The sequence below is a fragment of the Pongo abelii genome, chromosome X (assembly GCF_028885655.2).
Source record: "Pongo abelii isolate AG06213 chromosome X, NHGRI_mPonAbe1-v2.0_pri, whole genome shotgun sequence".
Classification (NCBI taxonomy): domain Eukaryota; kingdom Metazoa; phylum Chordata; class Mammalia; order Primates; family Hominidae; genus Pongo; species Pongo abelii.
Genome location: NC_072008.2, coordinates 140,907,352 through 140,935,299, shown reverse-complemented (window position 1 = coordinate 140,935,299; position 27,948 = coordinate 140,907,352). Strand labels below are relative to the sequence as shown.

Genomic DNA, 27,948 nt, shown 5'->3' with positions numbered 1-27,948 from the left:
CCACCCCCGAGCCGCGGCTCATCCTCGAGGGCGGAGAGAGGTGGCATTTGAGTCCTCCGGTATCCCAGCAGGCAGTGCAGCCTAGAGACGCTGACAAAGGAGCGGAGGAGCAGTCGCAGCTGCTTTCCGAGGAAGCCGGTGTTGCCGAGGTGAGAGTCCCCCACCGTCCCGTCACCCACTTCCTCTGACTTCGGGAAAATGTGGAAGTTACGTGGCTGAGAGCCCCCCGCCGAAGAATGACCCATCCCCACAGCCGGAGCTTGGCTCTGTGATTGACAGCGGGGCTCCGCGGCGCCGGGATGCGGGTGGGCGGCGGGGAGGAGACGGAGGGGATCCTTTCCTGTCCCGTGTGTGACTGGTGGTGGCTCCGCCGCCCGCGGCGCCCGGCCCCGGGGTCTGGCCAGCTGGTGTGTGGCTCGCTCCTGCCCGGGCAAAGGCAGGCTCGGGAGCCTCTCGGTGCCTGCCCGACGGAGTTCGGTTGCCCCGGGGATGCGGCTCTAGGGACAACTCTTCGGTGGACGCACCGAGGACGGCTGGGGGAGGGAAGTTGACTCCCCGTTTGGGGTGACACCGTCCTCGCCCTTCCTCTAGCCTAGCCGGTTGCCCCAGCGAGCAACTGGAAGGAAATCGGCAGGGTTGGAGCGAGGCGTCCCGGGATAGCCTCAGCTCTGCTCTTTGCCTGGAGGGAGATGAAAGTAGGGTGGAGAGGCGGGGAGGGGAGAGCGAACGCCTTCTTGGAAAAATGGGGTAGGGTGTAGGGGGTGCGTGGCTTGTATCCTTCCCCCTCCCTGGACCTCTGCACGGATCTTGATGGTTGCACCAGCTGCTCTGCTGTAAACAGGCTCACATGACCGGTTTCACATGGAGCGACCGGTGTGGGGACGAGGGCTGGGAAGGCTGGGCCCCAATCAGGTGGAGCTGAAGTCCTAGGACAGTCCATTTTGTACTCCCTGTCCAGCCCTCCTCCCCTTAATCAATGTTCTGCGGTTTCCCCCTTTGAAAGAAAGTAATTGACATCTGCCCTCTCCGGCTGAAGTAGCAGATCTGCCCCAGTAGAATCTGAGAGATCTCACGTCGGGGAACGAGAGGACAAATGCTAAGTGAAAATTGACCTTTGAGGGAGATAAGAAGAGGACTCAAACGTGAAAAATTGGGTCCTTTGGATCTTTCCTAAAAAGCAGTCCTGTTCTTTTGGAGTGCATTGCATTCTTAATGTGAATTCCAGACAGAAAGGAGAAAGTCTACTTTTTCAGGCTAGGCACACATGGGATTTAATATTCTTGGTGAATATCTTGTCCACACTTACTCTGAGTACTGGAAAATCTCTTTGCCTAGAAAAGACTATATACAGGATATTGAATATGGAGTGGATACCAACTTTTAGATTACACTTATGGTTGGTAGTGGGAAGTTTGGAAAACAGGAAACGGCCAAATGTGTCTTTCAAGTTGTTCACGTCTACATACCCAATCAGGATGCGAGATTAAACTAGTTTCTGAAGCATTTCTTGAACTCTTAAAACAACAGGTATACCTAAATACTAGGAGAGTTGAAATTTTGGAATTTTTCAACTCTGTAAGGGATAGCTGTGATAGATTCTCCATACATGTATTAATAATATATAATTAAATGTAATGGACAATATTCAGTATAAAGTTACTCCTTTATAGGCAAAAATAGACAATAGAACAAATAGCTTGTAAAACAATGCATGCTTCTTCCTTAAATTGTTTACGTACATTTGCTTCCCAAGTGTTTTATTTTTCTTTTCTTAAAGAGCTTTTACATTTAACTCCATTTTCTGAAAACTAACAGTTAAGAAATGATCAGAGAAGCTATTCCATTCCCTAATAGGTCAATAAAGTAATTTGCTGCTATTCTTTTTCTGTTTTTAAAGAAGTTTAAAATGGAATATATAGACATTTTACATGTCTACAAAAATATATATGTTTTTTGAGACAGGGTCTTGCTCTGTCACCCAGGCTATAGTGCAGTGGTGCAATCTCAGCTCACTGCAACCTTTGCCTCCTGGGCTCAAGCGATCTCCCACCTCAGCCTCCTGAGTAGCTGGGATTACAGGAGTGCACCACCATGCCCAGCTACTTTTTGTATGTTTAGTGGAGACAGGGTTTCACCATGTCTACCAGGCTGGTCTCGAACTCCTGACCTCAAGTGATCTGCCCACCTCGGCCTCCCAAAGTGCTATGATTACAGGCGTGAGCCACCATGCCCAGCCAACTTTATTTTGTATTTTTAGTAGAGATTTCCCAATGTTGGCCAGGCTGGTCTCGAACTCCTGACCTCAGGTGATCTGCCCACCTCGGCCTCCCAAAGTGCTGGGATTACGGGCGTGATCCACTGTGCCTGGCCAAAATTTTTTTTTTTTTTTTTTGAGACGGAATCTCTGTCACCCAGGCTGGAGTATGCAGTGGCACAATCTCGGCTCACTGCAAACTCTGCCTCTTGGGTTCATGCCATTCTCCTGCCTCAGCCTCCCGAATACCTGGGACTACAGGCGCCTGCCACCAGGCCCAGTTAATTTTTTGTATTTTTAGTAGAGACGGGGTTTCACCGTGTTAGCCAGGATGGTCTCGATCTCCTGACCTCGTGATCTACCTGCCTCGGCCTCCCAAAGTGCTGGGATTACAGGCATGAGCCACCATGCCTGGCCAATTTTTTTTTAATTAGCTGGACATGGTGGCTTGGCACCTGTGGTCCCAGCTACTTGAGAGGCTGAGGTGGGAAGATTGCTTGAACCCGGGAGATCAAGGCTGCATTAAGCTGAGGCCATGCCACTGCACTCCAGCCTGGGTGACAGAGGGAGACCCTGTCTCAAAAAGAAAAAAAAAGTGGGGAGTGGTGGCTCACACCTGTAATCTCAGCACTTTGGGAGGCCGAGACAGGTGGATCACCTGAGGGAGTTCAAGACCAGCCTGGCCAACATGGCAAAACCTCATCTCTACTAAAAATAGAAAAATTAGCTGGGCATGGTGGCAGGCACCTGTAATCCCAGAGCTTTGTGAGGCCGAGGCAGGCGGATCACCTGAGGTTGGGAGTTCGAGACCAGCCTGACCAACATGGAGAAACCCCGTCTCTACTAAAAATACAAAATTAGCCAGGTGTGGGGCGCATGCCTGTAATCCCAGCTACTCAGAAGGTGGAGGCAGGCAAATCGCTCGAATCCAGGAGCAGAGGTTGCGGTGAGCCAAGATGGCACCATTGCACTCCAGCCTGGGCAACAAGAGCGAAACTCTGTCTCAAAAAGAAAAGAAAAAGAAATAGGAATTGCACCCTGCAAAATTCTCATTAGGTATATTAACCATATAGGTTGACCTATACCTCTTTTCATTGGGAAATTGAAGATGGCCTCAGCTAAATCCTGCCTCCAAAATTAGAAATAACAGCTTCAGTTGACTTTCTTGACCTTCAGGGCAGAAAACAAAGTCTGATTCTTTTACTCATTCCAGGTTCTTCCTGAATTAGGCAGACTACGTTATTAGTGATGAAGTTAGAATTTTTTTTAAAAAGGAAGGCTCTAGCAGTGTCTTACTTTAGCAGTACCTTGGTTAGATCACCAGAACCAATGTCTGGTTTTCAGCTTTTCCAGGTTCAAAATTTCATTGGCACATCAAGAAATTGTCAGTCTCACTGATTGATTCACACCAACCAAACTCAAAAGATTTCTATGAGCATGAATGGCAATTTGCTAACTCTCAGTGAGAAGGAGAACTGCCAAACAGACCAGAAGACTCATGTACAAGCCAAGGCAAGCTTTGCTATTGACTATATGGAAACACAAAAGAACTTGCTCTTGACTTCCCCTTTTTCCAGGTTCTATAAGGACCACTTTTTTCAAGCCTAGCAGTCAATATATTCCACACAATTACAGGTTTCTTTTATATAAAAACCATTTCAGTTACACCTTTGTATGGATATATCCTAGTCACCTGGTTGAATTGGGTCACATGTAAAACATCTCTAAAATCTGTTTCTTCTCCATTCCTGCAGCCTTAGCCTAGGCCCTTGTCATTTCTGCATGCCACATTCATTCAACAGTTTTTTAATTTTTTATGGTAACTACTCAGGAGTCAGGTGTTGTGCTTGAATGGTCAATGGCAACCCCTCTCCAACTTCAAATCTTAATTGGTCAGTTCTGTGCTTAAAATCCTTAAGGCCAGGCAAAATGTAGGTTACACTTGTAACCCCAGTGCTTTGGGAGGCCAAGGCAGGAAGGTTGCTTGAGGCCAGGAGTTCAAGACCAGCCTGGGCAACATAGCGAGACCTTGTCCCTATATTTAAAAAAGAAAAATCCTTAAGTGGTTTCCTATTGCCTGCAGCAATGGTTCTCAAAGTTTAGTGTGGATCGGAATCACCTGGAAGACTTGTGAAAACAGATGGCTGGGCCCCAATCCCAGAATTTCTGATTCAGTAGGTCTAGAGTGAGAACCAAGAATTTGTGTTTCTAACAAGCCAGAACCACTGGCATAGGGAATCAAGTCTAAACCCCCAAATGTTCACAAAATCTTGCACAATCTGCCTCTAACTTACCTTTCTAGCCGAAACTTGCCCCTCTCCCCATATTTGCTATTTTTAGCCATATGCAGTGCCAAAGCTCATTTTAAGCATCCCTTTCATGCTTCTACACACATTCTTCCTGGAATTCACCCAGCCCTCCACTTCTACTGCAGACTAGCCTTAAGGCAGATGATCACTTTCTTTATGCTCCCAGAGCACTTTATATCTATCAGCAGTTTAATGCTGCTCACATCATATCTTTTCACCTTGTCTCCATATTCCCTAGCACAGTGCCTCGTATATAATAAGTGCTCAGGAAATGTTTGTTGAGTGAATCTGTGATTTTTTTTTTTTTTTTGAGACAGAGTCTCGCTCTGTTGCCCAGGCTGGAGTGCAGTGGTGCGATCTTGGCTCACTGCAACCTCCGCCTTCTGGGCTCAAGTGATTCTCTTGCCTCAGCCTCCCAAGTAGCTGGGATTACAGGCGCCCGCCACCATGCCCAGCTCATTTTTGTATTTTTAGTAGAGATGGGGATTCGCCATGTTGGCCAGGTTGGTCTTGAACTCCTAACCTCAGGTGATCCTGCCCACCTCGGCCTCCCAAAGTGCTGGGATTATAGGCGTGAGTCACCGCGCCCGGCCATGAATTTGTGATTCTAAAACTTCTGAGTGTTACATGTAGCAACATATATATATATAATCATATAATATGGATTTTGCTTTGAGAATTGCGCATCTTGAAATGAGGACATACTGATATGTTGTAAAACATGGAAACAACACATTAATTATAACCGGGTTGTAAATAACACATTTGAAAATATGAATTGTTTTCAAAGAGACATTAGGGTATTCTTTTTTTAAAAATCTTAAAATGTATACTACTCAACTTTTAAATCTTGAATATAGAATAGCCAATCACTACATATTATTTATAGCAGTCAATCCCATTAGTTAAAATAGCAAAGCATACCAAAAATCTAGAAAATATATAAAAACAAAAGTGCCAAATATTAAGCAATGAACATTAAAGTAGAAAGTAAACATTAGAACGTCACTTGTTATGACTTTAGGAAAATGCCAGCAATTAAAAACCCTAATAAACACTACTGGGAATTCAGAGGAGGCCAACTGAGTTTATGAAGTGGGAGGGAAGGAGGTTTTAATGCTAGTGAGACTAAAGGAAAATAACATCGCTCTTAACGATTTAGTATTTAGTTGGTCATTGGCAAGGATTGCACAGAGTATGGAAGAAGGAGATAGCCCCTGTGCCCAGATAAAAGGGAGCTGACCTGAAGGTGGAGCTGGGAACCTTAATCAGAGTAAACAGCAAGAGCCAGGGAGAGATAGTTAAGTAGCTGGTACACTGTGACCAAGCAGATGGGTCACCAGTTTCTGGGTGAAGGCTGTACTTTGAATCATCCTTAACTGTTTTCAAACTTCCATCCACTTATTTCACTTGCTTCTTGCAGCCTCCTCTTTCTTTCTTTTTTCTTTTTTGAGAATGAGTCTCGTTCTGTCGCCCAGGCTGGAGTGCAGTGGCAGATCTCGGCTCACTGCAAGCTCCGCCTCCCGGGTTCACGCCATTCTCCTGCCTCAGCCTCCCGAGTAGCTGGGACTACAGGCGCCCGCACCACCACGCCCGGCTAATTTTTTGTATTTTTAGTAGAGATGGGGTTTCACTGTGTTAGCCAGGATGGTCTCGATCTCCTGACCTTGTGATCCGCCTGCCTCGGCCTCCCAAAGTGCTAGGATTACAGGCGTGAGCCACCGCGCCCGGCCTGCAGCCTCCTCTTTCTAAAAACAGGTTGCGGGGTGCAAATGAGAAAATGCTATGAAAGTGGTTTCAGTGCTCCTTAACGGTCTCTAAGTTTTGTATCTATGGGGTAAAATGGATTCCTGTTTGTCTCAAAGTCTTATCTTTTCATTCCTCTGGTCAATGCAACGTGAGGAAAATGGAGAAAACCATCATACTTTGGGGTGCTGGTCTCCTTGGATTGATGGTAGTGGCAGGCATATGTGAATATCTCAGTGTTTATGCTTCTTTTTGTGTCAAAGTAGTTTGCAAACTGGTCACAAGGTGGTGTGCACACATAAGGTTTTCTTTATTATTTCATTCAGGATTGTTTTTCTGTGCCTTTGGTACAGGGGAGGAAGACAAGACAGTTTCCTGTATCACCAGATCTCAGCTGTGCTCTCTGCCTGTGAGGTCAGAAGTGTATTGGAGCCTCAGATTTCTAAATGCTTGCTGGCACAGTTAGGCACTGAAGAGCCAGGGAAAATCAGAGGGAAACAGAAGGAGGGGAGGGGAGAAGAGGGGAAGAGAGGTAACTGGGAGTGCTGATTCTCTCTGCTCTCCTCTTACCCCAACCCATGGTGAGCAGCCACTTAAGATTTACTGCTCCTCTAATTAGGATCCCTTGCTTGTCTTGTATAGACAAAGTGTGTTCAGCTATGACGGGCGAGTGGTGGGGGGAATGTTCCTCAGTGGAGGAGACAGTTATTAGTAGACATCTGTAGGATAACTGATAAGCTTTTAGCTATCTGCTAAGTGCCCAGCACTGACCTTGGGCCTGTGAGGGGTGCAAAAAACAAAAGCATCCCACCAAACAACAATATGGCATTATACCTAAAATCTAACTAAGGAGTCAAAATTAATGCACACAAAACAAATGTCAAAATATTCCATTCTGGCTGGGTGCAGTGACTCATGCCTGTAATCTCAGCACTTTGGGAGGCCAAGGTGGGAGGATTGCTTCAGTTCAGGAGTTCAAGACCAGCCTGGACAACATAGGGAGACCCTGTCTCTACATAAAATTTTTAAAAACATTAGCGAGGAGTGGTGGCATATGCCTGTGATCCCAGCTACTTGGGAGGCTGAGGTGGAAGAATCACTTGAGCCCAGGAATTTGAGGCTGCAGTGAGCTGAGATCGTGCCGATGCACTCCAGCCTGGGTGCAACCTCCGTCTCCCTGGTTCAAGCAATTCTCCCGCCTCAGCCTCCCGAGTAGCTAGGATTACATGTGTGTACTACCACGCCCAGCTAATTTTTTTTGTATTTTTAGTAGAGATGGGGTTTCGCCATGTTGGCCAGGCTGGTCTCGAACTCCTGGCCTCAAGTGATCTGCCTGCCTCGGCCTCTCAAAGTGCTGGGATTACAGGTGTGAGCCACTGTGCCCAGCCAGGGAAGGGGAATTTGAATTAGGTTTTGAAAAATGGGTAAAATTTTGCTGTCCAGAGAGGAAGAATGCAGCAAACCTTCGTTATTAATGCCCTGATGAATAGTTCCTGACAACTATAGCTGTTTCATCATCAGGAAAATAGTGTGTGCCACTCAGTAAGTGAAATTGTCTCTTGATTTTTCTTTATAAAACTGAAAAGGAAACACAAATGAAGATAATGCAGACTTAGTTGTGACTTGAATTTTGGATCATCCTTTGAGAACTCTGATCTTCTTGATAAGCAGGGACAATTGCTACAGATTAGGGCATGTGTGGTAGTCAGCATCAGGGAGGCAGGACTTTTTTTTTTTTATTTTTTTGAGATGGAGTTTCGCTCTGTTGCTCAGGCTGGGGTGCAGTAGTGTGATCTCGGCTCAATGCAACCTCCACCTCCCGGATTCAAGCAATTCTCCTGCCTCAGCCTCCTGAGTAGCTGGAATTACAGGCATGCACCACCATGCCCAGCTAATTTTCGTATTTTAGTACAGACGGGGTTTCACCATAATGGCCAGGCTGGTCTTGAACTCTTGACCTCAGGTGATCCCGCCCGCCTCAGCCTCCCAAAGTGCTGGGATTACAGGCGTGAGCCACCGTGCCAGGCCGAGGCAGGACTTAATTGAGACATAGAAGGGATGACTGTATAAGGAAGTGTAAGCCTGGAGACCAGAGTTCTGCCACCAATACCCTGTGCAACCTTGGATAAGTCTCTTAACCATCCTGGGCCTGCTTCCCACATCTGTCAAATGAGAAAAGTGGGAACCAACTAACTCTGACTTGGTGTGCACTTGACTTTTGGAAAGCAACCTCATAAACCGATTTGCAATAAGTTTTTACCAGTTTAGTATATAATCTGTCCCCTGGATTTTTGCACTTTATCATTTTGTAATATGGACTGCAGCAAAGAGAAAGTGTTAGTCTCCAGAAAACTATCAATTCAAGGCAGGTGTTACATCTTATGTTCATTGGCACAGTTGCTAATATTGCTCTGTTGACCTGGTGCTAATTCTTCCCTAATATCCACTGGTTGGCATTTAGGGCACAATTTATATCTTAGCCAAGATAAGCTGGGCGCAGTGGCTCACGCCTGGAATCCCACCACTTTCGGAGGCCGAGGTGGGCGGATCACGAGGTCAGGAGTTCAAGACCAGCCTGGCCAGCATGGTAAAACCCCGTCTCTACAAAAATCCAAAAAAAAAAAAAATTAGCCAGGCGTGGTGGCGTGCACCTCTAATCCCAGCTACTCAGGAGGCTGAGGCACGAGAATCGCTTGAACCCGGGAGGCAGAGGTTGTGGTGAGCCAAGATCGTGACATTGCACTCCAGCCTGGGCAACAAGAGCGAAACTCCGTCTCAAAAAAAAAAAAAAAAAAAAGTGATCAATGGGAACAGAGATAGGAAAAGAAATAATAGTAAACTGCTCAAAAATTATTAAACACTTCTTTCATAGTAACAAGGAGATAGCCTATTCATGATTCATGGGAAAATGTGTACATGTTCAACTCACAAAGAGAAAGCTTTGAAATGAAAAAGAATTTCTACTATGCCATTATTCAAAGATAGTAAAAGTAAAATTTCTACTTTGACCTCTGTTGACTAACTTCTTCTTAAAGTTAGAACCAAGAGTTTAGCATTTGTCTGTGTGGTTAATTTTGACTTCCCAGTCAGATTTATGAACGATTTCATACTCTTTTAAAACAAATAGTTTCACATTAGAGTTATACATGTTCTTAAGTTTGCAAGTTATCTTAAATCTTTTTCTCATTATGTTTCTGTTGCATGTAAATTATTTTAAATAATCAAAATTATTCTATTTAGCCCATAGTTTAAGGTGTTCAATATGTTTTTAGAGGATTATAAACTAGAAAATACAGTTAACAGAGATTTTTCACATTGTTTCTAAATTCCCTCTTGTGTTTCAAAACAGGCACCTTTTTCAAAGTAGGCCCTAGTAGAGTTGTTACTTAATTTGTTTTTTTTTTTTAAAGTATTCGTTTTTTTTTTTAATAAGTATTCAAAGATTTCAGAATTCAAAAGATACAAAAGGATATCCAGAGAAAAATTCCTCCCACCCCCATTTCTCTCTCCAGGGACAAACGTGGATATCCTTCCAAAGAATTTCACCCATACCCAAGACAATAGGTTTACATATTCTTATCTCCCTTTTTTTTTTCTTTTTGAGACAGAGTCTCTCTCTCTCGCCCAGGCTGGAGTGCAGTGGCGCAACCTCGGCTCACTGCAAGCTCTGCCTCCCGGGTTCACGCCATTCTCCTGCCTCAGCCTCCCGAGTAGCTGGGACTACAGGCGCCTGCCACCACGCCTGGCGTGGTGTATTTTTTTTTTTTTTTTGTATTTTTAGTAGAGACAGGGTTTCACTGTGTTAGCCAGGATGGTCTCGATCTTCTGACCTCATGATCTGCCCGCCTTGGCCTCCCAAAGTGCTGGGATTACAGGCGTGAGCCACCGCACCCAGCCTTATCTCCCTTTTTATACAAATGGCAGCATGCGTTACACACTGCACCTCTCCTTGCATTTCTCACTTAACACTACCTCTTGAAGATCAGTCCATCTCCAACTACACAGTCTCCTCTTGATATCTGGTATCCCAATGAATGGATAGACTGTACTTTATTTAATGAATCCTCTTTTAATGGACAGTTGGGCTGTTTCCAATCTTCTTTTTTTTTTTTTTTCAGATGGAGTCTCACTCTGTCTCCCAGGTTGGAGTGCAGTGGCATGATCTTGGCTCACTGCAACCTCCGCCTCCCGGGTTTAAGTGATTCTCCTGCCTCAGCCTCCCTAGTAGCTGGGATTACAGGTGTGCACCACCACGCCTGGCTAATTTTAGTATGTTTAGTACAGACGGAGTTTCACCATGTTGGTCAGGCCGGTCTCGAACTCCTGAACTCAGGTGATCCGCCCACCTTGGCCTCCCAACGCGCTAAGATTACAGGTGTGAGCCACCTCGCCTGGCTTGTTTCCAGTCTTTTGCTATTAACAACAAAAAACTAGCTCTTACTGGGTGCCAAGTTCTGTTTCATATTGTTTCACATAAATCATTTAACCCTCAGCACTGCAGAGAAACCTTTCACCTACATGACTTCACACAAAAAGGGGAATATATATGCCAGATAAATCTCTAGACGTACAATCTCTGGAACTGAGACTATGTGCATTTAATTTTGGCACATGTAATGGTTATGCCAATTCACTTCCCCACAAGCAATGTAAGCACATGCTTGATCGTTCCCATCATATGCTATCAAAATTTGAGTTTTACTAATGGGACAGGTAAAAAATTGTGTCATAGTATTGCTTTAGTTTGGATTTCCTTTGCTGTGAGTGAGGTTAAACATCCTTTTGTAAGTTCAAGGACAATTTCTATGTCCCTTTTCTATGAAGTATTATAGTTTACTAATTTTTTGTTTTAGTTTTAATTGGCAAACAATAATTTAATATACTTTTATATTGAGTTGTCTTTTTCTCAGTAATTTGTAGGCCGTCCATATAGTAGGGAAACTATTGCCTGTGATATGAATTGCAAATGTTCTTTTGGCTTTGCTTATAAAGTTTTTTTGCCATGCAGAGTTTAAAAAGTTATACAGATGAATTTATAATTTTTTGTTTGTTTCTGTCTTCAGGAACAGTTTTTCATTTGTTTGTTTGTTTTTTTCCCAAGACAGATTATTGTTCTGTTGCCCAGGCTGGAGTGCAGTGGCACAATCTCGGCTCACTGCGACTTCCATCTCCTAGGTTCAAGCAATTCTCTGTTTCAGCCTCCCGAGTAGCTGGGATTACAGGCGCACGCCACTATGCCTGGCTAATGTTTGTATTTTTAGTAGAGACGGGGTTTCACCATGTTAGCCAGGCTGGTCTCAAACTCCTGACCTCGTGATCTGCCTGCCTTGGCCTCCCAAAGTGTTGGGATTACAGGCGTGAGCCACCGAGCCCAGCCTTCAGGAACAGTTTCTTTTTCTTTCTTTTTTTTTTTTTTTGAGATGGAGTCTCACTCTGTCACCCAGGGTGGAGTGCAGTGGTGCGATCTTGGCTCACTGCAAGCTCCACCTGCTGGGTTTCAGTGATTCTCCTGCCTCAGCCTCCCAAGTAGCTGGGACTACAGGCACACGCCACCACGCCTGGCTAATTTTAGTATGTTTAATAGAGACGGAGTTTCACTATGTTGGTCAGGCTGGTCTCGAACTCCTGACCTCAGGTGATCCGCCCACCTCAGCCTCCCAAAGCACTAGGATTAAAGGCGTGAGCCACTACGCCCAGCCAGGGACAATTTCTAAGTGAAAAAAAACACTTTGGTTTCTGTTTTTACATCATTGTTAGAAAGCCTGAGGTTTTTTTGTTTATTTGTTTTTCTCATTGTTTCTTCTAGAGTATTTATGGCTTTATTATTATTTTTTAATTTTACTTTTTTAAAAAAGCTTTTATCTGTTTAGAATTTTCCCTGATTAAGGAGTGAAAGATAAATTATTTTTTTTCTAGATAGATACCTGATTTAGCCAACATTTATTGATTAATCTGTCCTCCACAAATCAGAGATACCACCTTTTATCCTAAATTAATCCTCATCTCGACAGAGTTTTAGAATGAGATGGTGCATATAATTTTGTGATACCAAATTTGGATGTTCTCTTCCTAATGCTTCCTAAGATAGTAATTATACAGCTTACCATTTTTTATTGAAAAAAAAAAAGAGAACACATCAAACTTCTGAGAGCACATTATCCCAATAGAAATGTGTATGCTTTTGAGTAGAAGAAATAAAAATGCAAAATTAGAATTATTTAATCGGAAGCCTTTTAGAATAATCTTAGTTGTTGTTGTTGTTGTTGTTGTATAAACCCAGGAACTTGATAATCTTAGTTCTGTTTTATTTTATTTTCTTTTTTCGAGACAAAATTTCAGTTTGTTACCCAGGCTGGAGTGCAGTGGCGTGGTCATGGCTCAGTGTAGCCTCAATGTCCCTGGACTCAGATGATCCTCCCACCTCAGCCCCCTGAGTAGCTGGGACTACAGGCATGTACCACCGCCCCCAGCTAATTTTTGTATTCTTTGTAGAGACAGGATTTTGCCATATTGCCCAGGATGATTTTGAACTCCTGGGCTCAATAAATCCTCCCACCTTGGATTCCCAAAGTGCTTGGATTACAGGCATGAGCCACCGCATCTAGCCTTAGTTGTATTTATTTGAAGTGGACAGACAGTATAGTGGAAAGAATACTGGACTAGGAGGCAGGAGGCCTGTCAACTTTGGTTTTTTGTTTTATTTATTTATTTATTTATGAGACGGAATTTCACTCTTGTTGCCCAGCGATCTCGGCTCACTGCAACCTCCGCCTCCCGGGTTCAAGCAATTCTCCTGCCTTAGCCTCCCGCGTAGCTGGGACTACAGGTGCCCGCCACCACGCGTGGCTAATTTTGTATTTTTAGTAGAGATGGGGTTTCTCCATGTTGGTCAGGCTGGTCTCAAACTCCCGACATCAGGTGATCCGTCCGCCTCGGCCTCCCAAAGTGCTGGGATTACAGGCGTGAGCCACCATGGCGCCAGGCTTCAACCTTGTTTTTGTCTCAGTCTGGTCTCTTCATAATTAAATAATAATAATAACAAACACTTAGAACATTGCCTGGCCTTTAGTGTTATTCAAGAGCTTTACATACAGTTTATTAATTCGTTCAGTCTATATAATTAATAAAAAGTTTATAATGTGTTATGATTATACAAATGTTAGATATCTTTACTAAGAAAATGTTGATAGGCACTTTCAGCTCAGTCAAAAAAAAAAAACACATCTGACACTGTTGTTAATTACATTCATGCTATAAAGTATGGAAATAAAGTGGAATGATTATCTGAAGCAGCCTATGCATTAAGTGCCTTCCTTTTTACCTTCATGTTTCTGTGCCTTTGTTGTTCCCTTGGTCTGAATGCTCTCCCCTCAACACTTAAGTGTGTACCCTTCTTTTCTTCAAAGACCACCTCACATATCAACTCCTGGCCTTTCTTCTTTTTGAGATAGAGTCTTGCTCTGTCACCTAGGCTGGAGTGCAGTGGTGTGATCTTGGCTCACTGCAACCTCTGCCTCCCGGGTTCAAGTGGTTCTCCTGCCTCAGCCTCCCAAGTAGCTGGGATTACAGGCACCCGCCACCATGCCTGGCTAATTTTTGTATTTTTAGTAGAGACGGGGCTTCACCATGTTGGCCAGGCTAGTCTCAACTTCCTGACCTCAAGTGATCCGCCCGCCTCAGCCTCCCAAAGTGCTGGGATTACAGGTGTGAGCCACTGCGCCCGGCCAACTCCTGGCCTTTCTTACAGGTAGAATTATTTATGTAGTCTTCTGATTCTCTAGCACCATGTATACCATGGTATCCTTATAAGCATCTATTATAATAGAAGTAGCTTCAATATTTTTGCTTGTCAATTAGACTTGAACTTCTTGAGAGTAGAGCCTGTGCATTATTCATCTTTGTATCTCTGCTCAGCTTCTGACATAGTTCTTGGCATATAATAGATGTCCAGCTGAAAGAAAAGAATAAACATTTGCATACATGACTATATAGCTCCTATTTGATAGAAGTTGGAAAGGCCTCTATCAGAATCAGAGCATACAAGCCTCAATAGCTGGTAAAACCAAATTATTCATTCATTTGTTTTATTTCTCTTCGAATGTATGAGAACCTGGACTTGAAACTGTTAAATGGCTTATAGTCTATTTTAAAGGTGTGATCTACGGGGTAAAAATCAGATATTTTCTCTGATTGTACATTTTAGCTTTTGCATTTTATTTTTATTTTATTTTATTTTATTTTTTATTATTATTATACTTTAAGTTTTAGGGTACATGTGCACAATGTGCAGGTTAGTTACATATGTATACATGAGATAGCATTGGGAGATATACCTAATGCTAGATGACAAGTTAGTGGGTGCAGCGCACCAGCATGCATTTTATTTTTAAAAGCTATGTTTCAATTGTGGGGGCACGCCTGTAGTCCCAGCTACTCTGGAGGCTGAGGCAGGAGGATTGCTTGAGGCCAGGAGTTCAAATCCAACCAGGGCAACATAGGGAGACCCTGTCTCTTAAAAAAAAAAAAGGGCACACTTGGTGTGCTTGGTAAATAAGAATATTGATTAAAATGAGATTAGGAAATAACTACAGAAACATCACGCTTATCAGGCATTCAGACTTCTGTCAGTTATAGCTATCTGGAACATATTCAGGAACCCAGAGGGAATCCAAAAAAGCCTCTGAAGTTGGAGAATAGCTCTCACAAAGCATGTGTACTTGATGTAGGAGGGAGAGGCACAGTGCCACTCACATGCCAAAGCCCTACTTACTGACTTCACATTTTCATAAAAAAATTCCAAGGACTGCTTAGCATGTGTGGTCATTCGGCCTCCTTTCAAGACGTTTTAGCTTGTTTCTGGTTTCAGTAGAAAAAAGATTAAAAGAACTCTCCCACCCATGCTGCCAAGAAGGCACTAAATAAAGTATTGTTGACATGAGTGTAAAAGTGATTCTCATGGTTTTCTCCAGAAATCATGGAAACTTACTTTGTGTTTATTTTTTAGTCTTTAAGAATTCTGCTGGACTCATGCAAAATCAGTTGTGACGATACTTAATTCTACTTTTTAAAAAATCTGAGGTTTAAAAAGAGCGATATCCCTTTGATCTCACCTCTTTGAAAGGGGGTCATTAATTTGAGAAAGACTTCTTTATTCCTTTGAGTATTTAGATTATTAATCATAGGTTGAAATCCTCAATGTGAAAGGAGCATGTATAAACTTCTTTGCATAATTTGGTAAAAGCTATATAAGTAAGTCAAGGGAAAAAGTCAAAAGGCATGTTTAAGTGATTTGGGGACATTTTTTTGAGTCGGAGTCTCCCTCTGTAGCCCAGGCTGGAGTGCAGCAGTGTGATCTCGGGTCACTGCAACCTTTACCTCCCAGGTTCAAGCAATTCTCCTGCCTCAGCCTCCTGAGTAGCTGAGACTACAGTCATGTCACCACACCCAGCTAATTTTTGTATTTTTAATTTTGTATTTTTGTATTTTGTATTTTTAGTAGAGACAGCATTTCACCACATTAGCCAGGCTGGTCTGGAACTCCTGACCTCAAGTGATATGCCTGCCTCGACCTCCCAAAGTACTGGGATTACAGGCATGAGCTACTGCACCTGGCCGATTTAGGGGCCTATTTTAATGCATGCTAAATATACTTTTTGTGTAGGGGCTATAGATTAATGAAAATTGGGATCATTCACTTTTCTTCTCGCTTTCTCCTTCTATTTCTAGATTGCCAAAATGCTTTGGAGTTTTTAACTGAATCTAAGAAAAGTCCAAAATAGATCTGAGACTGTAAAAACAGAAACTGCAGCAAGGGGGATTCAGTGCCAATGCATCAACAAAAAAGACAACCAGAGTTAGTGGAAGGAAATCTTCCTGTTTTCGTGTTCCCCACGGAGCTCATATTTTATGCAGATGATCAGTCAACACATAAGCAAGTGTTGACACTGTACAATCCCTATGAGTTTGCCTTAAAGTTCAAAGGTGAGTCTCCTAGCTCTATTTTCTGGGTTTTTAACTGGTCCCTACTAATTTTTTACTTGTAGAAACTAATAAAAAAAAAAAAAACACTAATGGCCATTGTGACTTTTTCTTTCAGTTTTGTGTACTACTCCAAATAAGTATGTTGTCGTTGATGCTGCAGGTGCAGTAAAGCCTCAGTGTTGTGTGGATATGTAAGTCAAGATCAATTCCTGGTAACACGTTTTAAGTGTGTTAATATTTATGTTTTTAACTTGAAAAAAAAAAGATATTTTCTTGAAGCTGTTCTCACATAGGCATTTATTATATTTTGAATTTTTGCCGAAAGTTTGTCTATCGAAGTTGTTTCTAAGAGATTCGGTCAAATACTTAATAATATTTCATTACGTTGGAGCTCATGTATATGTTAGTATCTCCATGAACATTTTCTCATTGTTGTGGTTTTAGTCATACCAGGGATGCTTATAAAGGTAAAGTTCTGACTTATTCCTTTAAATTTCTCCAGCTATAATAGGGGATTTAGCTTTCTTTGGAACATACTGCTATTATGGTGACATTTGGAAAACTGTAATACTACAGTCTAAGAACAATGGTAATATAAGTTCATCTGAAGTGATTCAACTAAAAGCCTGGAAGTTAATCTATATAAACAGGAAGCAGTTGTGTAACCACTCATCTGTAAAATATTATTTGAGCTCTTCCAGATAATTTCATCTTAGAGTATCAGTTAAATGATTGTTCAAGCTGTTCATATTTAATTTTTATTTTGGAACTAGTGGTGACCAGATGGATCCATTGACCAGCCCTTAATTTAAGCTACCAAGTACACTGTATTTGTTTAAATCTTCTGTGAGAATGAGAAGCAGAATTCTTTTCTTTTAAATACTTTTTCACAAGCTCAAAGCCATAAAATGATGTATTTTTGAGAACGTTTTTACACATTTTTAAAAATTTTCATTCAGTACACAATGAGCAAGAGCTATTACAAAGAAATGTAGTCTCTTGCCAAATAAATGTGTTACTTTGACCTAATTGTTTTGTGTTCCCTAGTAAGAACAAAATAAAATAAATGGAATTGCAGAAAACTCATAAGAATTACAGTGCTTGGCTGGGTGCAATGGCTCACGCCTGTAATCCCAGCACTTTGGGAGGCTGAGGTGGGAGGATCACCTGAAGTCAGGAGTTCAAGACCAGCCTGGCCAACATGGTGAAACCCCATCTCTACTAAAAATACAAAAAAAAAAAAAAATAGCTGGGCATGGTGACAGGTGCCTGTAATCCCAGCTACTTGGGAGGCTGAGGCAGGAGAATTGCTTGAACCCAGAAGGCAGAGGTTGCAGTGAGCCGAGACCACACAATTGCGTTCCAGCCTGGGCAACAAAAGTGAAACTCCGTCTCAAAAAGTAAAATAAAATTACAGTGCTGTATACTCTTTTCTCTTTAGAGAAGTAGAGGTGTATTATTGGCCTTCTGTTGCACTGGTAATAGTGGATTACTTACTTATTTGATTGCTTGTTTCTACCTGCATACATGGAATTCAATTTTAAGTGTAGGGTGAGGTTTGTTGCCTAAACAATAAGTAAGTAGCAATAGAAATTTATGAGATGTTTGTGGGGAATAAACAGTTGCATGTATTCCTATTTAGTAAATGTTGCTGCGCTGAGTTATCCAGAAAAAAAAAATGTGATTGCTAAAGAGAATTTTCTTTTTCTTTCCTTTTTTTTTTTTTTTTTTTTTTTTTTTTAAATAAGACAGAGTCTTGCTCTCTTGCTATGGCAGCGATCATAGCTTAGTGCAGCCTCAACCTCTTGGGCTTAAGGGATCTTCCTACCTCAGCCTCCCAAGTAGCTAGGACTACACGCACGCCACCAAGCCAGTTAATTTTTAAATTTTTTTTGTAGAGACAGGGTCTCTGTTGCATAGGCTGGTCTCAAACTCCAGGCCTCAACCTCCCAAAGTGCTGGGATTACAGGTGTGAGCCACTGTGCCTGACCAAAAAGGAATTTTCTTTACCTGTTATTTTTTTGCTTAAGACTTTTATTCTATGTTTTAGATTATGTGCTTTCATCCAGTGTTTCCGAATTACTCATTTCTTTTGGGTTATACTGTGATTTTTTAACATCTTAGCAAATTTCTGGTTTTGAGTATTTGGTTGTAGTCAGTTAATATTGTTTAAGTGTATTAAAATATCTCACTGCATTCTGTTTGGCCGGCCCCCAGAAATCTAAACAGCATTTGTTATGTTTGCTGTTTTCAGTGTGATTCGTCATCGAGATGTTCGATCGTGTCACTATGGTGTAATAGACAAATTCCGTCTCCAAGTTTCTGAGCAAAGCCAAAGGAAGGCTTTGGGAAGAAAAGAGGTTGTTGCTACTCTTCTCCCATCAGCAAAAGAACAACAAAAGGAAGAAGAGGAAAAAAGAATAAAGGAACATTTAACTGAAAGTTTATTTTTTGAGCAGTCGTTTCAACCAGGTAGTTTTGGGTTGTTTTTAAAGCCCTTTTGAGGTCTTACACATTATTAACTTTAAAATAATCAGGCAGCTAAGAATAATTACTAGAAAAATCACCTACCGCTTCAAACATGGTCAACTACTTCAAAACTGAACCTAGAGAATCAGGCACCTGAAGTAGAATAAGAAGCCCGGAGGTGGACTTCGAGAGCAGGGAATACCCCTCACTGGACCAGGCTGTAAGGAGAGGGTAGATGTTGCTGTAGCCTTTTAAATGTATCTGTATTTAAACATAAACATAAATATATCTAAGACTGCAGGCACCATACTTTATGAAGCTAGTACAATTTGGCAGTTCTATACTTTTGTTTCCATGACTTTCCTATATCCTTTCTCATTTAATTAGTTCCAAGGAAGAGAGAGATTGTGTTTGGCAATAGGCCAAGCTTAGTGCACTGTTCATATTATTTTGGAAAAAAAAATCTCATTAAAGTTGAAGTTAATTAAACTAAGTAGATTATAATATCCCCTGTGGGCTATTAATTGAATCCCTCTCCAGCCCTCATTTCCTTCCAGCTTAGATATTCAGAAGTGTTATGATATATTCTTTCAACATTGACACTACCCTCATATTCAACTCTTTGGACGTCATTATCCCGTCTTCTTAACTTCTCATTATCTCCTCCTAAACCTGTTGTAATAGGAGGAAGATAAAATTTTCCGTAGAAAACCAGGGAAACTGGAAACTTTTTGATGGTGATACTGGTACATGAATATGATAGCAGCTGTCCTTGAAATTGCAACATTTTATGAAGGATTAAAAAAATCTACTTGCTGTTACATTCATTCTTATCAGTTTGTTCATTTTAGGATGTTTATTTCAATAACAGGGAGTAGTGCCTCTTTGATTTACTGTAGCCAAGAGTTTCTTCCTAGTCCATTAGGGACCATCTAGATTTTCTGGTAATACCAGGACTAGTGACTAGGTAGTAGCTATTAGGTTGGTGCAAAAGCAATTGCGATTTTTGCCATTACTTTTAATTGCAAAATCCGCAATTACTTTTGCACCAACCTATAGTGGATTGTTTTATTCTCAGCAACTATTATCAACTGACAGGACCAGCTTTTCATCTTTTGAAGCTGAAAGAGAACCTTTGTCCAGTGTCACTTTGTCAGATCAATATTGTAAAGTTAACGTGGTTATGAAATGCAAGATTCCCTTTTTAAAATGCTTCCTCTAGTACAAGGAAGGCCATTTAATTTGTATTTGTTTTTTGAAGTTACACTTGTAATTTAAAATGGTCTTTGAAGTTCAGTTTTGTATTTAACAGATTGGTTTAATAACCAAGAATAATAAGGAGTAAGATTTAGGGGTATATGTGTATGTAAATATATGTAAGAAGAACTTTATTCCTTTTACTTTTAAATTTATTAAAATTCAGGTGAAGATCATGCTAAAAGGCTAAATAATTAAAGTATGTATTGTCTTATTTTGTTTTATTTTTTATTTTTTGAGAAAGGGTTTCTCTCTATCGCCCAGGCTAGAGTGCAGTGGTGCCATCATAGTTCTCTGCAGCCTCCAACTCCTGGATTCAAGTAATCCTCCTGCCTCAGCCTCCCGAGTAGCTGGGACTACAGGTGCTTGTCACCACACCCAGGGTCTCGCTATGTTGCCCAGGCTCGTCTTACCTAGCCTCAAGCAATCCTCCTGCCTCAGCCTCCTAAAGTACTGGGATTACAGGCCTGAGCTCCCGCACCCGGCCTCATTTTAGTTTTCTAACAAACCTTGGTATCTAAAGTATGTTAGAGAATTTTTCTAATTGTAAAATTGGAGTAGGCAGATGAATGAGGATAGATGATGCTAGCATAACACATGGTTATCTCTGTTTTGGGGGAAAAAAAAGATCTAATCCATTCCTGTAAGGAAGCTCAATGAAGGCAGGCACTTTTCCTAGTAATATTATATCCTCAGCACCTAGCACAGGGCCTGGCACAGAGAAGTTACATAATGAACTTGTAAATGGGCTGAGCTAGGAAGGCTGGACTTCAGGTCTGGTAAGGGTCTGTGGGAATGGTTTTGTTTTGTTTCGGCTTACAAGGTTTTCATGGCTATGACAGCTGTTCAGAGGAAAGGTGATACCACAGCAGAGCCCCATTCACAGTCCTGGCCAACATGTCCCGTTTATGGGTAGTTACCCCAATGTGCCTAATTACCTGGAAGTAAGTTGAGTAAAGTTTTCTTCTTTAATAGAGTATCATGATGACTGATTTAGTCTCCTGTCTATTAAATTTACAGGAATTTATGTGTAGTTTTTAAGTTTTTCTGAACTAAAATGTTGAAAATTAATTGAGATTGTTTTGGGGAGGCTTTGAAATGTCATTACTTTTACAAGTCCTTAGCTTAGAGAATATTTCAACAAATGCATATTATTAAAGTATTAGAGGTACAACAGTGTTGTGAGACTCACTTTTAGCAGGAAAATTGTTGATGGCTACCTTATGAAAAATTTGGATTTTGAAATATATTGAAAGTCAGTAAAAACGAGAAAAAAATTTAAGTTTATTGTATAAAACACATATAGCAATAACATAAGAAAATGTACCTGTAATCTCACACACTTAACAAATCTGCTTATGTAAGTGTTCCATGTTACTTTCCAGACCTTGCCTATGTGCATAAGTACATTTTGTGAGTATATTTTGTGAGTTTTTTTCATTCAACAGAAATTTAACTGTTAAGGGAAACCTACAAAGTATACTTTCATAAAATGCTAGAGCTCAGGTTATTAAAAAGCCATTTTAAAAGATACATCTGAATCTTAGTGGGTTTGTCTTAATTACATTATTAATGAACTGCTATGTCTGTGCTATAATGTTTGAGTCAGTGCCCTCTGGCTTAAGAAAATTATGGTCTTAATTATTGTTTATAATATTAAAAAATTGAAAATAACCGAAAATTCCATCAAATGGGAATTGATTAAATTATAAATACTCATAAGATAGTGTGCCAGGCAGACATTTACAAGGATCTGATAGAATGATGAATGCTTATACATTGTCATAGAAAGAGCTTCAAATATATTTCTAAGTAAGGAAAAAAAAACAGTTATATAACAGTATGTATAATATGGCCTTATTTATGTAAAAGATTCTTCTACATGTTTATATGGGCATTTGTAAAATCTGAAAGGATATACCAAGCTGTTAACAGTGTTAGCTCTAGGAGGGTGGAATTATGGAGGAACATTTACGTTTTCTATATCTTTATAACATATTTTACAACGATCCTGTAGTACTGGGGGGAAAAAAGCTTTTTCCATTTTGAAAAATTTCAACCATTTATGCAAATGTTTTTTGAATACTAATAATTCCAAATTTCTCTAAATACTAAATGTTCTCTAAATACTAAAAATTATTTGAAATTATCTTTATTGTGGGTTTGCAGTGAATGGCGTACTTGTCATAAATAACTGTTTTCTTTGAGAATTCATCCTTGCAACAGAGATAACTATAAAGGTACTCTGTTAACTGAAACAAGACTTGGGGTTTTTCTTTTAGGTATTTCTGCTATTGTTTCATTCCAAGCAATAATTACTATAAAATTTGAATTTGTTTTCACCTCTCTGGCTCTGATGAAGTTCAGTTAAACTCCACACAACAGCTAAGGTATTAATAATTTAGAAAAGTTCCATTTAATAATAGAATGAACAAATGAACAGCATTATTTCATTAATGAAACACAAAGATTGTGTTGCTGTTGGCTATTCCTTTTAATGAAAGGAAAGGTAGTGGGAAAAGCCGTATGACAGAAAATGCTGTTATTGGGTTTCTTAAAAATATGGGTATGTATACTATATACACATAGAGCCAGAACAGTAGAATAGCAGGTCTGATAACATTTTTAATCTTTTTTTTTTTTTTTTTTTTTTTGAGACAGAGTCTTGCTCTGTCACCCAGGCTGAAGTGCAATGGTGCAGTCTAGGCTCACTGCAACCTCCACCTCCCGAGTTCAAGCAATTCTCCTCCCTCAGCCTCCTGAGTAGCTGGGACTACAGGTGCGTGCCACCACACCTGGCTAATTTTTGTATTTTTAGTAGAGATGGGGTTTCACCATGTTGGCCAGGCTGTTCTCAAACCCCTGACCTCATGGTCCACCCATCTTGGCCTCCCAAAGTGCTGGGATTACAGGCGTGAGCCACCGTACCCAGCCTTTTAAAAAAATCTTTTAGAATTTTATTTTAGGAACATTTAACATGAGATCTACTCTCTTAATGAATGTTTGTGTACAATAAAATATTGGTTAAATGTAGGAACAATTGTCGAGTAGATTTCTAGGACTCACTCAGTTTACATAATTGAGACCTATGCTCATTGATTAGCAATTTGCATTATCCTCCTCCTCCAGCCCCTGGCAACCACCCATTTTGCTCTCTGCTTCTATGAGTTTGACTATTTTAGATTTCCTGTGTAAGTGGAATCATGCAGTATTTGTCCTTCTGTGACTGGCTTATTTCACTTAGTGTATTTGCCAGATACTGTTTCTGCTGTTTTCTTCTTTGCTATAAATGGGTTAGAGCAGAGGGAAACACTTTTGGTTCCTTGACATTTTCAAAATTGATAGCGGGATGTACAGTTATTAGGATCAAACCTATCTGGGGAGCGCCTTAAAATATTCCCAAAAGGTAGTGGAGGTCTAGTGTGGCAGGCTCAAATTGAATATACACAGGCAAGCCACTGGGGTACTGGAAGAAAGTATCAGAACTTCAATTTATATTTATTTTTAGCACATTCTTCCAAAAATCTATTTGTATGTTTTATATTAAGCATAACAGTACAGAACTTGTGCATACAATTTTAAAATGTGCATATATTGATGATACATGCTTGAATACTTTCTGCTGACTAGGGTGGGATGGTCGGGGGAGTTGGTGACCACCTTTCAGTAAGAACTCACTACCTCACAATGCCACGTCGGCATTCCATCCTGCAATTATTCAGACCAGTTAAGACATGGGCTTCCACATCAGCCCAGCAGTTAACTCTCAGACGGATAAAAATGATGGGGAAACAATCGGAGAAGTTAGACAAAATCAGAATCCTGGTCTGTGGCGGCCAGTGTATGTGAAGGAACTTTTGTCTTAAAGTTTTTAGAAGGAAGCTTAGGGATTTTTGTCTTTTTACAGAAAACAGAGCTGTATCCTCAGGACCTAGTTTACTAACTGTCTTCCTGGGAGTGGTGTGCATTGCAGCCCTGATGCTGCCTACACTGGGGGATGTGGAATCGCTGGTGCCTCTCTACCTCCACTTAAGTGTGAATCAAAAATTAGTGGCTGCTTATATCTTAGGTAAGGGTTTTAAAGATGCATTTGGGACATATGTGTAGGGCTTTATGTGTGTGGTAGGGTGGTGGTGGTTTGATTTTTTTTTTCCCCCAAAGAACAGGTAAAGAAATGCTTCAAGAGCATATTGAGGTCAGGTGACTTTGAAGACTTTTTTAACTCACACTTAGTTCTTTTTAGCTTATTTGTCTAGTACCTGATACTGTATTCAATTATTTTCCTTTTGCTGACTTAACAATGGCATAAAACATGTATAAAATGTAAAACGCATGCATTCCATGATACAGCATTTCTACTTTTAGGAATTGCTCCTAGGGAAACAGACAAAGTACATACAGTGATAAAGATGAACAATGCAGCCTTGTTTAATATTGTGAACGTTTCTCTTTTATTATTATTTTTTCTTTACTTTTGAAGGCACCATGTTCAGAACCTTTCTCTTTAAACCAATTCCCTTATTTCCTGTTGATTCACTATTTCAGTCATCCTGGCTTGAAATCTTAGAGTTAATTGTTTCAATTGAACAAATATTTATTCCGTACCTTCCATGTGTCGAGGATTAGTACTCTGGTGATTAATGACTTTCCTCATGTTCTCGTCTCACCTTTGCTTAGATGCCAACTCTTTTCAGTATTCCCTGGCATATGTGCTTTCTCTTATTTATTTATTTATTTATTTATTTAGAGACGGAGTTTCGCTCTTGTTGCCCAGGCTGGAGTGCAATGTTGCAATCTCGGCTCACTGCAAGCCCCACCTCCCAGGTTCAAGCAATTCTCCTGCCTCAGCCTCCTGAGTAGCTGGGATTACAGGCATGCGCCACCACACCAGGCTAATTTTGTATTTTTAGTAGAGACGGGGTTTCTCCATGTTGGTCAGGGTGGTCTCGAACTCCTGACCTCAGGTGATCCGCCCAACTCGGCCTCCCAAAGTGCTAGGATTACAGGCGTGAGCCACGACGCCTGGCCGCTATCTCTTTTTTATTTTGAAATCATCTTCTTGATTGTCTCTCTCCCTTCTGTCTTTGTTCCTTCCCTCCCTATTTCTTTTCCCCGTTCATTCCCTCCGCCAACCATCCATCATGTTGTCAGATTAATTTCTCTTTTGCTCTCACGACCACCCCCTAGTCAGAAACCTTCAGTGGTTCCCCATAATCCATAGGATGAAGTATATAACCTTCAGTGCCATAGTTTGGCATTTAAGACTCTCCACAATCTGAGACCTCTCTGAGCCAATTTTGTCTAGCTGCTTCCTTCTGTAAATCACTGCATAAAGCCTTTTAGATTATTCACTCATTCTGGAAAAGGTCTTCTAGCGGCCCGGTTCTCCAGGCCCTTACTCATGCCATTCCCTCACCTGAAATGCCTGCCCATCTCCTCATTCTCTCTTTCCTGTCCATCTTTTTTTTTTTTTGAGATAAAGTCTCGCTCTGTCACCCAGGCTGGAGGGCAGTGGCTGGCTGGATCTCGGCTCACTGCAACCTCCGCCTCCCCAGTTCAGGGGATTCTCCTGCCTCAGCTTCCCAAGTAGCTGGGATTACAGATGCTTGCCACCACACCTGGCTAATTTTTGTATTTTTAGTAGAGACGGGGTTTTGCCATGTTGGCCAGGCTTGTCTTGAACTCCTGACCTCGTGTGATCCACCTGCCCCGGCCTCCCAAAGTGCTGGCATTACAGGCATAAGCCACCATGCCTAGCCCCTGTCCATCTTTTAAAGCAGCTTTTTATCATTAGGGGCAACTTTTCTGACTGCCCCAGTCCCATGTGATTATCCTCCTCCTCTGTACTTTTTTTTTTTTTAATCACACTTTCATCATCCTTCATTTAGGACTGAGCATATTCTTATTATTATTTTATATTTTATATATTCTCTCTTCAAAAGAGAGAAGCAAAGTAGGAATGCCATGCCTCTGTCTCTTTGTGGCGCTAGGGCCCTGGGATACAGGTAGACTCTTGATGCTTCTGTTAACAAAGTCCACTGGCTTTACCCATGCTTTAAAATGGCACATCTGCTATTATTATGTTTGATGTGACTGGATAAAGTAGGAGGTATGTTTGATTGATAGATTTGCTATGGCCAGACATTAGTGATTTAATTAAATCTCTCCAGTGACTGCCCATTGCTATAAATTGGATTTCTTCTTTATGATATCAACAAAATTCAAATTGACTTTGAGTTCTTGGTAGAGTGCCTGCCTATGTGCTATGTTTTATTTGTTCATTGAGGTCCAAACAATTGCTTATTGAATGAAAGATTCTGTTAGATGCATATCTTTAACTGTTCTCCATTTTTCTTCTTTCAGGTCTTATCACAATGGCCATACTTAGAACATGAGCAAGGATTTCAATTGACTTCTGAAGTAAATCTGTCTTGAAAATATGAATGTGGACTGCCTTTTATCTCTATTTCACTCCATTAACATGCAGCAAACTATTGAATGATTTCAAATAATTGCAAATGTATAATATATATTTTAAATTATAATTTAATTTGAAGGACTGCAGAACATTATTTTACAGACAGCAAGGATGCTTCTGAGTGACACCTAGGAAATTATTTGAAGAAATTCTTTTTATACCTATACCTGTTGTGCAAGAAACTTTAAAACATTTGTTATTTTCTCACCTTTTTTTCTAATTCACTTTGATTGCTAGGGGTCATGTATGCTTCGAAGTTACAGGACTAAAAGAGCAAACTGACCGGCCTAAAACTAAAATGACATTTATTCCCTAGCTACAAACATCAGCGTTATTATGTTAATTATACCTTGCCCTCTATCATTATAAATGGTTGCCATGGTGTTTCTAAAAATAAGTGTTTTACCATTAATGTGTAGAGGGCAAACAAAGCATAAAGTACTAAGGGATCATGCTTATCCTAGGGTCTCACAGAAGAGAGGACATATTTAATTAATCTTGTGAATTACAGAATGGGTTGTGGTCCAGACACCAAGAATCATAGGGGTTTTATAAAAAAATCTAATAGAGGTAGAGTGACCTCTCTCTCTTTGGTCTAAGAGTTCTAAAGGAAGGTAGGCATCTGTTTAATTAGTTGGTTCACCCTGGCTTTACCTCTGCTTAATGCTTTGTGTTAATAGGAAGGAAAAATCACTTTATCTTTTCTTCCAAGCCCCTCCCTGCCTGACTTACCCAGACTGGGATTACCAGATACCAGATGATTTATGTGGAGATGATTTTTCACCTTTAAACTCTAAGCCAAGTGTAAGAAACTCTTGATAGCTGTGTCTATTTTATATCAGTCACTGAGACTTTTTTTTAAGTTTTTATTTATTATTAAGACAACTTTGCCAAAAAAGTCCCCTAAGCACAACTATTTACATTTCTTTATAGCCTCTTCTGATCTCTAACACATATGCAGTTTTAACTGTTATTTTCATAGTAACTGATCTTTTGTCTAAGGATTTTTACCTGAAAGCACAATGTATTGAGTCTCTTGAAAATCATCTTTCAGATCTTTTTACAGAATGAACTTATGCACTGCTACTGTAGTATTCTCAAGGAATATATGTAAACACAAATGTATGCCTGAGGTTGGTTTTTGCAGAAAACAGTCTCTGCTTCTAAAAACTTCTATGTCTACTCTTCCATAGGAAATCCTCACTGTTTAACCATGTGAGGAGCCTAAGTCATTAAACGGATCATGTCTGTACATTGTGTAATGAATGAAAAGCACATAAATGTAATCTACTTTGAACTTTGTAAAAATTATGTGTGGAGGCTATTCTTGTTTCTCCATCTCAAGTCCTGTGTGTGCACGTGTGTGCAAGTGCACATACGTGTGTGTGTGTAATAACACATTGTAAAGAACAGAAATTACTTTAAAAAATAAACAAATGGAGACCTGAGCTTCA

At 40.8% G+C, this 27,948-nt stretch overlaps 1 protein-coding gene across 2 annotated transcripts; it reads left to right on the top strand.

Annotated features, from left to right (window-relative positions):
• MOSPD1 (motile sperm domain containing 1) lies at positions 1–27,948 on the top strand. 2 transcript variants are annotated; one of them, NM_001131839.1, is given in 6 exon segments: positions 91–149; positions 16,036–16,290; positions 16,406–16,481; positions 18,545–18,762; positions 23,924–24,085; positions 26,380–27,948. In NM_001131839.1, coding segments are annotated over 5 exon segments (642 nt in total). In that variant the 5' UTR covers positions 91–149; positions 16,036–16,136; the 3' UTR covers positions 26,412–27,948.